Source organism: Carettochelys insculpta, chromosome 4 (genome assembly GCF_033958435.1).
Source record: "Carettochelys insculpta isolate YL-2023 chromosome 4, ASM3395843v1, whole genome shotgun sequence".
NCBI lineage: Eukaryota > Metazoa > Chordata > Testudines > Carettochelyidae > Carettochelys > Carettochelys insculpta.
Genome location: NC_134140.1, coordinates 112,221,585 through 112,237,401, shown reverse-complemented (window position 1 = coordinate 112,237,401; position 15,817 = coordinate 112,221,585). Strand labels below are relative to the sequence as shown.

Here is a 15,817-nt window from a genome sequence, read left to right as displayed (position 1 = left end):
ACACATTTACATTTCCACCAATCCTTTCACTTAGGCACTGAGTCCTAGATGAAGGTGAAAGGATCTTTAACTACTATGCTATTAAGAATATAATTGCTGTTAACAAAGTCATTGGCGCCAGATGGCTCTTGACTTCTCAGGAGGTCTGCAAGAATTAAATACTACACATTTACAAATCTTTTTACACTTTAACTGGACGTTTGCTCTACCTTCTCAATGCCTTCATGAAGATCCATCTCAAGTTTCTTCTTTTCTTCTTGAACAGTCTCCAGCATTTGCTGGAGTTGGTCTCTTTCCTCTATTAAAGAGGAAGTCTGTTTCTCCAGTTGCTGAACATGTTCATTTTTGCCCCTCATTTCTTCTCTCAGTTCATTCAACAGTTGATTCCTTTCAACAGAGATTAAGTTTAATTCTTCACTCAACTTTTTTATCTATAAAGCACAGAAGAAAAAGTTCGTAAAAAACCAAAGTTACAGTATTCCACATATTTACCACTCTTATAAAAACTACAGGAAACAGCACTGAACAAATTGAAACAAGCATTCAGTCACAACATCTAACAAGAGGTGGAGTGAACAGAAGTTACTTTCTGTAATTTTGCTACAGAAGAAACTTAGTGGATAAGTGTTCTTTTCCCAAAAAGGAAAGCTAGGAAACAGTCCTTGCTATACTTGCCTTTTCTTTCAGTTGTTGTGTTTCCTCTGTTAATTTTTCTTCAGTCATCAATAACTCCTTTTCTCTTGCTATCAAGTTATTCTGGGTATCAACCTGCTTTTTCAGATCCGTATGCAGATCTTCTACTTCTGCTTGAATTTTCATAGACTGAAACACAGGAATTAAATGATAACACTTAAAAGACTTTCATGTGTTCTATCAATATGAATGACAGACAATTTTGCTCATTTTATGGGTTCTGAAAGAAAACAGTCAAACATGATAATTGTTGGTGGCTTCTCTGTGTTCATTACAAAAACAGATAGTACCTCTTACACATGGAATTTGAAGGCAGTCCAGAATTATTGCTGGAAGCTCTTCACCTTGTAAGATGTACTTTTTACTTCTGCGCAAGGGACTTCTTTAGATCTATGTCAGAACAGATCGATGTCTTGATTTCTTAAACTCACCCTTGCAGTATGGTTTTTTAGCATGCGCTATGTTCCAGGGAACTTGATAGGAGGCAGGTGTAATAGTTCGAAATTGCTTATTAAGTTTACTAAACACTTGAATCTGTTTTTCTATTTGGCTTTTTAACCTTTTGAGTTTGTGCGCACTGAGTTAAGTGCTCTTTGGAAATTTTCTATGATGTTAGCATGGTGTATGGCGAAATGACACTGTAAATTAGAAGACACGAAGGGTCCCAACAAAGTGTGACGTATCAAAACAGTGGTTTACCATTGTGCTCAGCAAAAATATTGAATCTACTCTGCTGCAAAAGTTCTATTTTCTTCCTCATTTTTGCTTGCGTTTACATTTTCCTTCCATATTTAGGGAAGGCTGCATTAATTTTTTTTTAAAAAAAAAAATATCAGATTTCATCATCATCACCAGGTCAGAGACAGGGCTGTTGATGAGGGTAGTCTCTCTATATAGGGAACATATATAATGCATATACATGGCAAGCACACTCCTCTACATGCACACACTGCAGGCATGCAGACACTGGGGGCACACACTCCCACTAGTCATACACACTCCTGCACCCCTCACATGCACATTCTAACTATACACCAGCCCACACACACTGCGGACATGCTCCCTCAACCCAGAGGGGGAAACTCCCAGCCCTGTCACACACTTGCACCATGGACAGACACTCAGCTCTCAATCACATTAATTGCATTACCAGCTTACTCACACAAATATATACCCCACAAGCTCAGCTCACACTTACACACCCACCCACCCCTAGGCTCAGACAAGCCAATGGTTCCCTCTCTCCCAGCTCCCATCACCGCCTCCTCCCCGGCACACTCCATGTGGGCACATGAGGAAACAAACATCCTCAGCTACCCCCCAATGCACACTGCAGCCACATTCAGGACATCTCCACACACACAGTTCAGTGACGAAGGGGCCCAACAAGCACAGTGCAGCAAGTGTAAGGGGGGCCTAGCAAAGGTTAGGGACAGTGTTCCCTGTAACGCCTATTCTTGGGCAGATTGAAATTTCTTATGTGCATGACCTAAACAAACAAAAAACCCACAAACATTTATTTTAAAGAGCGCTCCAGTGCTGGGGGGTGGGGGGCAGAGGGAAGGCTGGACAGGATCAAGAAGTGGTCACAGTGTGTGAGCCAATGTGTGCAGGAGCCCAGCCTGTGTGATTATGTCATTTCTTGTTTCCACTTTTCCCAAATTCTTGCTGCTCCTGTAAGGAAGTGGGGATTTAGAGGGTGAATTTTTTTTAAGCTGTTTTGAGGGCCGCAGCGAGCAGATCTGCTGCAGCTCTGAGAGCCACATGTGGTGGATCAAAGTGCCGCTTGTTGGACACGGCTGGTCTAAAAGCATTTCTGGAGCTATGATAATCTATTCCACACAACAGCAACAGTGTGGTTCCGAAGTAGACAGAAAACTTTTTCTACACCCTGCCTGTAGGAGAGAACATCAGAGAGTGTAGCCATAGGCGTGTTTAATCCTTCATCTTGACACCAGATATTACTGAGATGCAGAGCCTAATGTGACTACCTAAACAAAACACTGCTAGGGCTGTTTCCCAACTTTTATGGTGCTTGGATGACAGACTCCAAATCAACCACCTCACATAACTAATGTAGATGAGATCACCAGAACTTGTTTGATTCCTGTAGCATATAGGAGGTGTTAGGCACTGTACAAATACCTTTGTTTCTATTTAAACTAGCAACAAAATCTGACTAGTTCAATGAACAAAGTTTCCTAATTGAGTTGCGAATATCACAATGCTGTGGTGAGCATTAATGGTAGGTGATACAGGCCCAGAGGAAGAGGACATCTTTGTTTCCAGAGAGCTCATCTTTTCTGCGGGTGCTAAGGATATTTGGCTATTAAGTCCAAACAAGTGTGTTGGGCCAGTGGAGGAACTCCTCTCTCTTTTCTGTACCCTTTATGTAATACGCCTCCAAAGACAGCAGATTCTTCTTTGCCTTAGAAATTATTTGTGTTTCCAGTAACAGGCTTTGAACTATGGTTACATCCTCTTTTGTATAGAAAATAAAATACTCATGCTTTGAGCTCAAACTACTCTCTTAACAGGACGTAAGCGCAAAGACATGCCTTAAAAGAAAGTTGTTCCATCACTGTCCCCTACATCACCTCCTCCTCTTATACTTGTCATTGAAGCAGTAGGTACTGGCCACTATCAAACCATATACTGGACTCTACTGGCCACTGACTGGACCTCATGTAGTCATGCCTATGTTTTTGTTCATAAAAATATCCGAGACTAATGAAAGTAATCTAAAAAGGATGCGTTATTGGGTTTAAAAGTTAGTCTTCCAGGCATGCTCCCCATTCTACAAGACTTGCTTGGATAGAAAGTTGGAAGGAATGGCAGTGACAGTTGGATTGGCTGTTGTTGGGATGATACAAAATTGGTGTGACCATACTGAACGAATAATGTGAATGTGTCTTGATATGGTTTAAACATGACCAAATAATAGAGGAATCTGGGAGCACGTCCTCTCCTAACAGAAGCGAACCAAAGTAAAGTTAGTAAGTCAAACTGGCAAGGATTACGGACTGGACTGCATGCTCAATCATTGTTCTCAGATTGGTTTTCTTAGGTCCCACCCCTCCTGCCCACTCGACAGGCTTTTAAAAAGTTAGAATCAAGCAAAGTAAAAAACTGGTGTGGATCTATTAAGTCGAGCACGTAAAGAAGCCAGTGATACTCCAGTATGTAGATTATGGGACTTAACTAGAGAACTTCCAAGGCAAATGAGGCCGTGCTTTGAGGACACAGACCAGACAAAAGGGGAACAGACAAGTAGGAGAAGAGGAGTTGTCTATATGTTGGTAAACACCTTCCTTCTTTGCTAGACAGACACCATGGGGAGCCAGAACAGGAACAGTCTCTGTATGTTTGTGACAGAGGCTCATTTAAGGGAATGCATAGTTTCTCATGTATTGCTATGTCTGACATAGAAGCTGTGTGCTTGATGTAACCCATATTACTACTGATACAGCTCCTTCTCAGTAAGCTTGCCTAGCAGACTTGGGTTAAATTCTCTGCTTTGAGTTTTTTCACAGACAGCAAAGAGTAACCTGCTCCGCTGGAAGCCGCTAAAGATCCAGGAAGGATGAGTGGAGAGGCACAGAGGCCCCAAACCAACTGTCCAACAGCTGTCAGTACGCTGTTTATACCTGCCCACAAAAAAAAGCATTTGGATGCAAAATGTGGGATGCATCTGGCAAGTGAGTGCATTGCCTCAAAAGGATGTTCTGGAGTGCCACCTTGCTGACTCCCACTCACAAGTCCCATTTGCTGGAGACATACATTTACATTTCCACCAATCCCTTCAGTTAGCCATTGAGTCTTAGATAAAGGTGAAAGCACCTCTAACTACTATATTCTTCAGAGCACAACTACAGTTAACAATGGTACCAGTGCCAGATGTCTCTAGACTTATCAGGTGGGTGGCAAGAATGAAATACTACACATTTACAAAAGTTTTTACACTTTCTCCACACTTGCTGTACCTTCTCAATGCTTTCATGAAGGTCCACCTCAAGTTTCTTCTTCTCTGCTCCAAGAGTCTCCAGCATTTGCTGGAGTTGGTCTCTTTCCTCTATTAAAGAAGAATTCTCTCTCTCCAGTTGCTGAACATGTTCATTTTCGCCCTCTGTTTTTTCTCTCAGTTCTTTCAACAATTGATTCCTTTCACCAGTGATCAAGTTTAATTCTTCACTCAACGTTTCTAGCTATTAAATACATAGAAGGAATAAATACTGTAATTTTGTTTGATTTACAAACTTTCATACAAATAGTATCCCCAAAGTTAGGGGAAAACAGCATGGTAAAAACAGACATAAGCATCAAAGTCCAAAAATAAAATTTTACCTCCATTTTCCTTTACACACAGATAGTGAGTTTCCACACCATATGACTTTTTGAAGTTCAACTTAAATTGATAGACCAACTAAAATATGCAAACAGTGAGCAAGAGATTTCTGTGACTTAATGTCTTTTTCCTATTCTGACAGACACACAAGTTCTGTGAAGTCATCTTTTATTGGAGTGACTTCTGTTGTTGAAAGAGACAAGCTTTTTAACTTCTACAGATGTAGTCTTCAGGTCCAGTCCAATAAAAGAGATTTCGACTTGACATGACCCACAGTCATCTTCTGTATTGACTATGCATAACTCAGTCATTTTGTATGCTAAGCCACCATAAACTGGAAACAAAAACTTAGTCAGGAAAATTTGGCCTTGGCAGATAAAACAAAATGACAGTTGCAGCATTACTAACAGGGAGAAATACAGTAAAATAAGTATATAGAGATAATCTCGAATTTCAGAATGTTTTGTGTCTGAGTCTTGGTAGAAGTTGCTTTTGAGCATAACTAAATTATGAGGCTTTGCTGTTTCTATGGAAATTATTTTAGCCCATTAGGGGTTATTGAGAAATTAGTTGGAAAGATCGGGGACGGGGGGGGACCCAACTACTCACCTTTGTAAGTGTTTTTCTTTGAGATGTGTTGTTCATACCTACTAAAGTTAGGTGTGCACTTGCTGTGTTCATGACCTTTGGAAAGTTGTACCCTAACTTCTACCCGTCAGGTTAGTGCTGGTGTAGAGCCTAATATATGACCCTCCTGACCTGACCGCCCCTCAGTTCCTTCTTGCCTGATACTCTGACACTGGGGAAGGAGGGTGAGTTTTGAATAGATATGAACACCAGATCTCGAAGAACAGTTACAAAGGTGGGTAACTGTTTTTTCTTCAAGTGTATGCTCATATCTATTCAAGTCAAATGATTCACAAACCATACCCAGGAGAAGAAGTTGGAGTCAACGTGTGGCTGACTCAAGTACAGCAGCCCTGAAGGCTGCATCCTGTCCAGACTGTTGCACAATAGCATAGCATGACACAAAAGTGCCTACAGGGGGCCATGCTGCAGCTTGACTGATTTCCTGAAGAGGAGCAGCAGCGAGGAAGGCAGTAGAAGAACCTTGAGTAGAATGAGGCATAATAGGTGGCTACTCAATTCGTACACAGGACGTGATCCAGGAAGATGCATGCCGCGACAAAACCAGGAGGACCTTTCATATGATCAGCAATTGCCACACACAGCTGAGAGGTCTTGCAGAAGGCTAGGTCCTGTCGATATAGAAGGCAAGTACCCACGTCACATCGAGAGAGTGCAAATGCTGTAGGGAGCATGAACTTTAGAACACAAAACAGGAAGAAAAACATCCTGGCCAGTATGAAAGCTGGGGGCCATATCAGGAAGGAAAGCTGGAGGAGGGCGGAGTTGACACTTGTGCTTATGGAATGACATGTACGTAGACTCAGACATGAAGGACTGGAGCTCAGACACCTTTCTGGTAGAGGTGATAGCCACCAAGAAGGTCACTATCTAGGAGAGGTAAAAGAAGGAACATGCGGCCAAGAGTTTGAAGGGGGTATGAACACCTGGAGTACCTGTCTAAGGTCCCAGGCCAGAACTGGCTGGTGGTTGAAGGTGGTCCATTGACAAATCACCCAACTACAGGGTTCACAAAAACAGAATGGTGCCCTCCCCTGGGTGAAAGGCCACGATAGCCACCAGGTGGACTGTGAGGGAAGAAGAGACAAGACCCTGCTGATTCAGAGAAACAAGGTAATCTGACACCTGTGGGGACAGAGGTGGAGGTTCTGCTGATACCAACAGGAGAAGCTTGTCCACTTAGCCAAGTATGACTGCCTTGTGGATGGCTTACTGCTGCTGAGAAGGACATACTGCACTTGTCCCAGGCATGACTGATGGATTATAACCACGAAGCTGCTCTGTTATGAGCTGGAGAGTGAAGGTCCAGGTTGCAGAGACGACTGTGGTCCTGCTTGATCAGGTCTCCAAGCAGAATGAGTGGAAGCACCAAGAGCACCATCAGTGCGGGATACCAATGTTGACAAGCCCAACCTAGGCCTATCAGGATAATATCCACCTGGTGACATGCATGGAGGGTGGGACAGTAAGGCAAGCGAGGCCATTATTGAGAGCAGGACCAGTATGCCAAGTGAGACTGGTGCTGAGAGCAGGACCAGCACAGAGATAGGGACTTGTGTGCCACAGGAGATAGACATTCAAATCAGGATCAGCGTGCTGAGTGAGATTGGCAAGGACAAACAGTGCTGAGGTGCATCTGCACATTGCAGAAAATTGGGCCAAGACCATTCACTACCAGGACTGGTACGTCATGTGGAAGAGTTTGAACTGGAGCAATGCTGGGAAAGGCATTTTCCTGAAGTGACACAATGCCGAGCTGGAAGCTTTGGGGACTGTCAGTACTGAGGAGTCTTCCTTTGGCACCAGACCCAGGGTTGAAGACCTCATACTGTGTACCAAAGCAGCCGAGGGAGCTTGTACCATGGAGGTTGAAGCACCAGTTTCCAGGGAGCTGACACAGACAAAAGGTCAGGCTTCTTACAAGTCCGAGGCTTAAAAGCCTTTCAAATTCATCACTTAGCCTGATGAGCTTCCCCCCAAACAATGATGGCAGGTATCAAGAAGGCCACTATTTGGCATAGGCTTCAAGCAGGAGCTTGAAGCCCTGGGAATTTTTTTATGCCTTGGTCTCCAGAGGGGCACAGGGAGAGAAGGGAGACCCTTCTCCACCCACTGACTGCCTAATACTAACTAGAATCTAGATAACTACTCAAAGAGCTAGGGAGTCATGACATAGCAACCCAATACTCAGCCACAGTTTCAACAGCCTACACTGGAAATAAGAAGGAACTAAGGGGCGGTCAAGTTTGCAGGATCGTATATAGGGTTCCCTGCTGGTGCCACTCCAGGGGACTCCACAGCTAACCCAATGGGTAGCAGCTAGTGTAAAACTCAGAGTTACGCACCAGGCATGTGCACACCTAAATTGAATAGCTTTGAGCAAGCAATTGAAGAATTAATCTACCGCTGATTATGCATTCCTATCCTGAGAATATGTTCCATCAAATCATAAAAATAAGCAGACCTTGAGATGATTTAATGAACTCTGGAAACTACAAAAGATGTATAAGTAGGCAGATCCTATGCACGTGAGCCTCTGTAATGTTATCTTATGTGACATGACTGGTTAGTATTTTTGCATAGCCACATTTTGAATAAAAAAATTGGTTAAGGTACAATTAAGAGAAACCTTCATTTTAACTATAAAAGACCCAGAAGACAACCCTGTTATAGAACTTCACTCTGGGAGACAGGTCAAGGACAAGCTACCAGAACTTTGATGGTCTGCATGACATCATATTGTGCAGAAGCTAGACTCACAGGCTATTTGATCCTGACTGGCAATCAGGCGAACACAACCTGCTTTATTGGGATTATTGAGCATAGGAATGCTTGGCATATATATTCTGTTGATTAAATGCTAATAAATTGAGATTAAAGGCATTACTGTGCTCTTTCACTGGGAAACAACCTACTAAGCTAGAGAACCACTGGACCTGGTGATGGGGCCCTACATTTTTCAGGTAACAACTTCAGCCGCCTTTTCTCTCCAATATCTTGGGACTGAAAAGGCTACAATACCACGCTCTGAAGGAATGACAGCTCAAAATTGCAAGGAAGGAGAAAATAGCGTTCATATTGAAAACTGTCTTGTAGCGAGCTAACCTCTTTTGGAGTGTTTCACTCCTGTTCATTGTCCCAAACAGCAGCTGGTCTCTGACAAGCTGATCATAAGATACCACATTTGCTGCAGGACAAACTCCAAGTAGGAAGCTGACAAGTAGGTTTACTTTGTTACAGACAGAAACTCCTTAGAGAAAAGTCAGTCGCTTTTTATTCATAGCACCATGACATTGTTGCCTTTAAAAAGAATGGGTGCTAAGCATTTTATAACTCTTGTTCACACGATCCTTTGGGGAAAAAAAAAAGAGTCCCCCTTTGAAGAAATAGATGCATCTTTTGTAAGCAAGACCATACACTAGCATGTTTGAGCCAACACATAACAAAACTGCAGTGCAGGAAATCTCAGTCTTATCTTTGAGCATGTAGTTATTACAGAAACTAACAGATGTCACAGGATAGAAGTTTTTAAACACCAGAAAGATGTTGAATTAAGGCCATTCTTTTGTCTGGGTTAACATGAAAACACTAATTTTTGCCCACTCCCTCTGGAGCTTCTGGTAAGCAGATTTTTATATATGACTAAGAAGCCTAAGAATGAAAGCTCTCATTTTTGTGCTTCTTAACCACGTTTCCACAGTTCACATCACCCAGGGATTGGCATCTCAATAATTTTCATGGACAGACCAAGAGCTAGCTCAGGATCTGGACATTCCTATTGGAGCAAGCAGGAAGAAGAGACAATTTATCAGGATGAAGCTAGTCATGAGGCAGATATTCAGGAGTTCTCTGCATCCAGCCAGCTTCCATTGCCCTGTAAAATATGCCTAGGAGTTTGAAACCTCTCCTATAAGACATTCTTACTACTAGCAAAGAAAAAAAGCGCTATTGTCCAGTATATTGCGTAAATTTTTTTTTATCCTGGAAAGGAAAGTTAGGTAGCAGGCCTGGGTATCTTGCTACAGTACTTGCCTTCTCTTTAAGTTTTTTGGTGTCTTCTGCTAGGTTCTCTTTTGCCTCCAGCAACTCCTTTTCTCTCTCTACTATCCAGTTATTCTCTGTAACAATCTGTTCTTTCTGGCATTTCAGCACCTCCCGTAGATTTTCCATTTCTGCCTGAATTTTCACAGACTGAAACACAAGAAATTCCATGGTAATACTTGAAGAGACTTCACTCTATTTTATCAAACTAGGACTATAAAAAGGTGTAAGCAAAACTGTTCAAGGGTAATAAAAGAACATACCAATTAACTATGCTCTTTGAAACCCATGAAAACTGAGTTTATTCTGTATCCATAGCTCCCACCATGTATTTCCCTTCAAGAATTTAAAAAAGGAATGGTGCCTCTTTCTGGAAATACAATCCTTGCCATCTTCAAAAGACAAACAAGCATATGGAGGTACAATTAAGACAGACCAGTAAATTTGGACATTAGGGGGTTGCCTTTCAGATGGTTTTCTGAACATAAATCAGAAGAGTACAAGCTCAGTGACCACAAGAATTTTTTCAAGCTCGTGTTCTAGAGCTGGGTAAAGAATAAAGGGCCTCAGAAAGAGAGCACTTCATGAAGTACACATACTTACAATTACTGTTCTGTTAAAGATCAGCATCTCAATGGAAAAGTAATTTGATTACTTAAGTCTGGGCACTTGCACTGGTAGTATATACGAAAGTACCTTGGACCTTTAAAGCTTGAAGCTATTAAGACCGATTGGGAGTTCCACTCTGCTATCCTACTGTGTTTCATCGGCCTGTAGACTAAGGCGAGCCCATGCTGAAGTGGCCTCATGTGGTCTGGCATGAGGGACCATAATGGTGGCTGCTGCCATGCAGTCTAGAAGTTGGAGGCACACTCTGGCAGGTAATTGGGTGCTGTGCAATGTTGTTGGAGAAGTTCGTGTATAGTAAGAAATCTGTGATGAGGCTGGGACTCAGCAGCAGAGGTGTGATCCACTTGTGCCCCTATGAACTCCAGCACCTTGGTTGGATGGATTTGGCATTTTGAAAGGTTTATCTGCAGACCTAAGGACTGAGAGAGATCCATGGTGGTATTGACTGCTGTGTGTGGGTTTTGCAGGGATTCCCCTCTTATCAGGCAGTCATCCCTTATCAGATGCACATTCTCTGCTTGTGCAGATGAACTGCCACTACTGCCAATACCTTGGAGAAAACCCTCAGTGCAGTGGAGAAGTTGAAGGGAAGTAACACGTACTAGAAGCGTTGACCACTCATCATAAAACTGAGGTATTTCCTGTGTGCGGGCTGAACGGGCCCATGGAAATTTGCATCCTGAAGGTAGAGAGTTACCAGCCAGTTGTGGTACTGCAGCTGTGAACCCTTTACATTGCCATGTGGCAGGACAGATGCAAACGCTGACATGGTCAAGCATGGGGCTTTGCTAGACTTGTTATTTTTGCCAGTGGCAGGGCACAGTGTTTGTGTCAGTAATGCTGTGACTTTAAGTTTTTGAGCCAATTGGGCTTAGGCTTGCCTAGCTGCTTGGGCACCGTTTGGATCTTACAGCCAGGCTTTGTGACCCTGAAGGTAAGGTAGGAGCTGGCAGCCCCAGCAAGCTCTTGTCTGGATCCCCACAGGGAACAGAGCCAGCTTGGTATCATGGGATCATCCTCTCTCGGGTGAGGGGAGATTCCACGTTAGCATCTGCATTCATTCTCTTAAGTAGTTTAGAATATACAGAAGTCGCAGCTGGAGCTGCTTTACCTGACATCACTGAATAATGTAGATGGAATACAGAGAAAACACAGAAGCAGTAAAGCACTGGGGTGAAATAACTGCTGTGCTGTGTGAACGCTGAGACAAAAAAACAGAACTCACTCAAGAACGCCGCGTGTGCTCAGCGAAACCCGCCCCCATCCCCACTTCAGGCAAATAAAAAGACTCTAGCCTGGTAAAGATAGGCAGATGAGAGCAGTGAAGTACATGCAGCAGCTGCAATAAGCCTGAAGTAAACAAGGGGGTGGGGAATGAGGGGACTGGTCTGAGGCAGGGAGGAGGAATGTGTTGCTAAATGGTTTCCTTCCTGGGTCTAATCTCTCCCCTAATCCAACTCAACCCAGACTGAATATACAGGAGCGCAAACCTATTGTTACTATTAAACATGTATTGTTCTACCCAGTTGTATCCAAAGTTAAATGTAGAATTTAAAAAAAAAAACAAAACAAAAAACAAAAAAACAGCATACAGCAACAGTATGCCCTTCTATAGTATTAGAGCAGATTATCAAGCAAAAAAAAAAACAAAACAAAAAAAAACCATATCTAAATGTTGGTGCTTAAATCAAATTTGCATTACCCTCTGAATGGAAAGCACAAACTCTGTTGTTAACTGGGGGAGTGATCTTGGTCTACAGCCACAGTTTCAGGAATTCAACAGAAGAACAATTTAAACCATTCTGAATACCTACAAGTAAATTTAAGCCCCCAAGAAAGGTTTGATACATACCCTCTCTTTGTTTTCCTCTATGTCCACCTTTAACTGATCTCTTTCTGCTCTAACACATTCTAAAATTTGCTTAAACTCATCCCTCTCATGAGTAATTGAAGAGACCTCCTGCAGATGACGATATAGATGTTCATTCATTGTTTGTTCAATACATTCTCTCTCTGCTAGTAGTTTGTCATGTTCAGAAGAGAGAAGAGTGAAGTTTTCAGATAACTGAATGACCTGAAAGGAAAACAAGAATTGAAATCCTCGCTCTCTCTCTCTCTCTCTCACACACACACACACAGAATTAAATAGATTTTTTTAGCCAAAATCTACTGATTCTGATATAAAAAAGTTCATGTTTTATACATATATCAGAGGAATGATCTACCAATAAGTTCAACAGATTGCTTCCAATAACGTTTTTAAGCCACATTAAAATGAGACGTTACCTTTATTATTAAACTTTGAGTAATTGGACAATAAAACAAAGCAAATGTTGCTATCAAAGTAACATCTGACAGACTTCATCACAGCCCAAGAGACGTTTCAATAAGATTTTACTGAGTAGTCTATAGGTGGAAAAATTAAGCCCAATTTTACAGCCACATGAAACTGGTTTATAGTTAGGATTAGAAGAATTTATTTTTTATTTTTATATTGACAGGTAAATGAATAAAAATGCTTGAAATAAACTTAAGTTTTCATAATTTCAGGAAATTGTGGAGTGTGTGTCACACAACAATGGGGCAGAACAGTTAGTTATTAATGACGGATGTTGAGATTCATAAAGCTAAATCTTTATTACCATAAAAAACTAGTTATCAACATCACATCCAAATATACAAAGTAAATATCCTTAAAGCAATAAGTTTTTAAGCAGCATTCTTCTGATTTTACTTAGCTATAAATTTTGATTACTGAAGTTTTTTGTTGGTTGATGCATATACAATGAAATATTCAACATTTCCTGACCAATATCTAATCCATGATGACAAGTACCAGCCATGTTAGTCTGTATCCACAAAAATGAGAAGTCCTGTGACACCTTATAGACTAAACAGATTTTTTTGGAGCGTAAGCTTTCGCAGGCATGCTTCTGATTAAGTAGGTCTTTGCCACGAAAGCTTATGCTCCAAAATAGTCTGTTAGTCCTTAAAGTGCTACAGGGCTTCTCGTTTTTATCTAATCCAGCTTGATGCTAGTGAATGTTTGATTTCACATTACAGGTTGAACCTCTCTCATATGGCACCCTTGGGACCTGACTGTAGCCAAACAAGAGAATTTGCCTGACCACAGGAGGTCAATATTGTCTAGCACTTTACCAACACTTCCACTGCTCACTGGGCTCTTGGAAGACATTTAGGGGCAATTTAGAGCTAAATAAGCACAAAATAGAGCCAGGACCGGTGGCTGTAAACAAATTTATGGGAGCATGGGAAACTTAGTCACATGCGATAAGTGGCCATCTGACAGAGTTCCAGATTTGAAAGGTTCAACCTCTACCATAATAGACGTGTGCATCGGAATTTCAAAAGCTCCTAGAAACTTAAAGATTATTTAGGATAGCTTTAGTATTTGAGACTCAAAAAGAACTTTTGAAGCAGTTTAAACAACGTTTAGTAGTATGTAGTCAAGTGATACAGAAAGATTTCAAAACATTTCCTTCAGACAGCAAAAAGGGTATTTAAATGTTATCATACATGTTCAGGGTGAAATCTGGGCTCTCACAGGAAGTTTATGGGAAATTTAACATGGACCTTTATAGAGCCACCACTTCACCTCAAAATTGTAAGTTATATTTACTTACTACTGTTTCTACTCAGTTTGCAGCTGCGAGATTAGTTATATTAGATTTTCACTGACCTTTACAGTTGTCAGAATATTTTGTTTTGTTGGACAGCACTGAATGTACCACGATGGGAAAAGGAATATTTTAGTGATGTTTCAAACTGAAATTAGGATTCAACAGATCATAAGTTTGCTACATACAAGTGTACAGAGAATTCAGGAGCCAGTGTTAAATTTTTTGTTTGATATGATACATACCTTCTGCTCCAGATCATTAATTGTTTTTCCTAGCGTCTCTTCAGTTTTGGAGAGCTGAGTTTCCTTCTCTGAAATATTTCCTTTCAGGTCCTCAGTAGTTTCCTGATGCTGCTTGAGAGAGCTATAAGCATTTCTCAGTTCTTTCTCCAGCTCCATATTCTTTAAGCAAAGGACAAGAAAAAAAATTTAGTGTTAAGTCAATGTTAAGCACCTCTTCAGAAAACTTGCTATACATGTATTCAAAAAAAGATACTTTAATTCTATTAACAGCTTTAAATTTGAACTCCATTTCTTACGACAGGATGAACCTCTCTCATCCAGCATCTCTAGTCTGGCAACATCCATGTTTCAACATGATTTTAGTTAGCTGAATGCCACTCATCATGGGTACGGCCAAGTTTTCTGTGGTACCATAAAGTTGTTTAGAGCCATCAGTTCTGGTTCTTGGTGTTCTGTACTGTTATTTACCTCTAATTTGTCCCTAAATATCTTTCAAGAGCTCAGTAAGTATTGGAAGTGTTGCTAGTACCGCTAGACAATATTGACTTCTTGTGGTTTGGCAAATTCTCTTGTTTAGCATATGTCAAGTCCTGAGGGTGCTGGACTAGAGAGGTTCAATCTGTTTGGTAATTGGTTCTTGGAAGTTTCTCTGAGCTGGTCCCTCTCACTTTGCAGAGTCCTCTGAAAACTCTTTTCTAGATTCATTGGTTTTCAGTGCCTCATAGCCTCTACTCTTACTTAAAGCCAAGCATTTGTTCCTGCTGAGTGTTCTTGCAGTTGTTAGAGTTGTTCAATTTTGCTTTCTTTTCAAACTAAAAATCCAAAAAACTTATTTGGAGAGGTCAAAGACTATATAATATTCGTTAAATAGTCCAATATCCTTTCATTTATGGCAGGGGTATGGCAGTGGTATGTCAGGACCCACTTTTCATCCCTGCAATTAGCAGCCATCTCTTCTCCTCACCTGTCTAATGTAATCCAAATCAATGGAAATTTCAGTTCATATTTAAAAAAAACCACCACGCAAAACACCTCCCACCCTTTAGGCAGGTGTAAAAAAAGCATGTAGAATGTAAAAACTTTATTAATTGGTATTTAAACGTGAATATGCATACATAAAAACAGTAACATATTTCAACATTTTTAATTAGATGGATGAGCCCAAGACCCAGCTGTGCCGCTCTTAGGAAAATTCATGCCACCCTAAGAAGCCCTCCCTAAGAGCACCCCTGATTTATGGCACTCAATGTGAGAAAGCCAGAGTCAACATTTTAAATCTCAAAGATACTAAGTCTTTAGTGAAACTTATTTTTCCTTGTGGAGTCAAGAAATTTCTTCACAGACCAGTAAGTTTTTTCCTATTACAACAACTGCTTCATAAAGAAAGAATCTAAAAATTATGTTTTAAAAAAAAAACACCCACAGGCTGACTTTTTGTGCATTTCTGGCAATACTGTATGCACACATACATTTCCCAAAAATGGAGAGGATATAGAAGGCATCTCATTCACATCCACTTATACTGTATTGTAGGGAAGATAGGAGAATGAGTGATAAGAATGGATTCTTTGCTATAA

At 41.1% G+C, this 15,817-nt stretch overlaps 1 protein-coding gene across 1 annotated transcript in view; it reads right to left on the bottom strand.

Moving 5' to 3' along the window:
- CENPE (centromere protein E) overlaps positions 1 to 15,817 on the bottom strand; it is a 92,557-nt gene that overhangs the window by 39,062 nt on the left and 37,678 nt on the right. Inside the window, exons 27-32 of the mRNA XM_074991989.1 lie at positions 14,241 to 14,399; positions 12,210 to 12,431; positions 9,719 to 9,877; positions 4,677 to 4,898; positions 676 to 822; positions 210 to 431 (exon numbers count right to left, since the gene is read on the bottom strand). Coding sequence (XP_074848090.1) covers positions 210 to 431; positions 676 to 822; positions 4,677 to 4,898; positions 9,719 to 9,877; positions 12,210 to 12,431; positions 14,241 to 14,399 — 1,131 coding nt within the window. The remainder of the gene's footprint in view (positions 1 to 209; positions 432 to 675; positions 823 to 4,676; positions 4,899 to 9,718; positions 9,878 to 12,209; positions 12,432 to 14,240; positions 14,400 to 15,817) is intronic.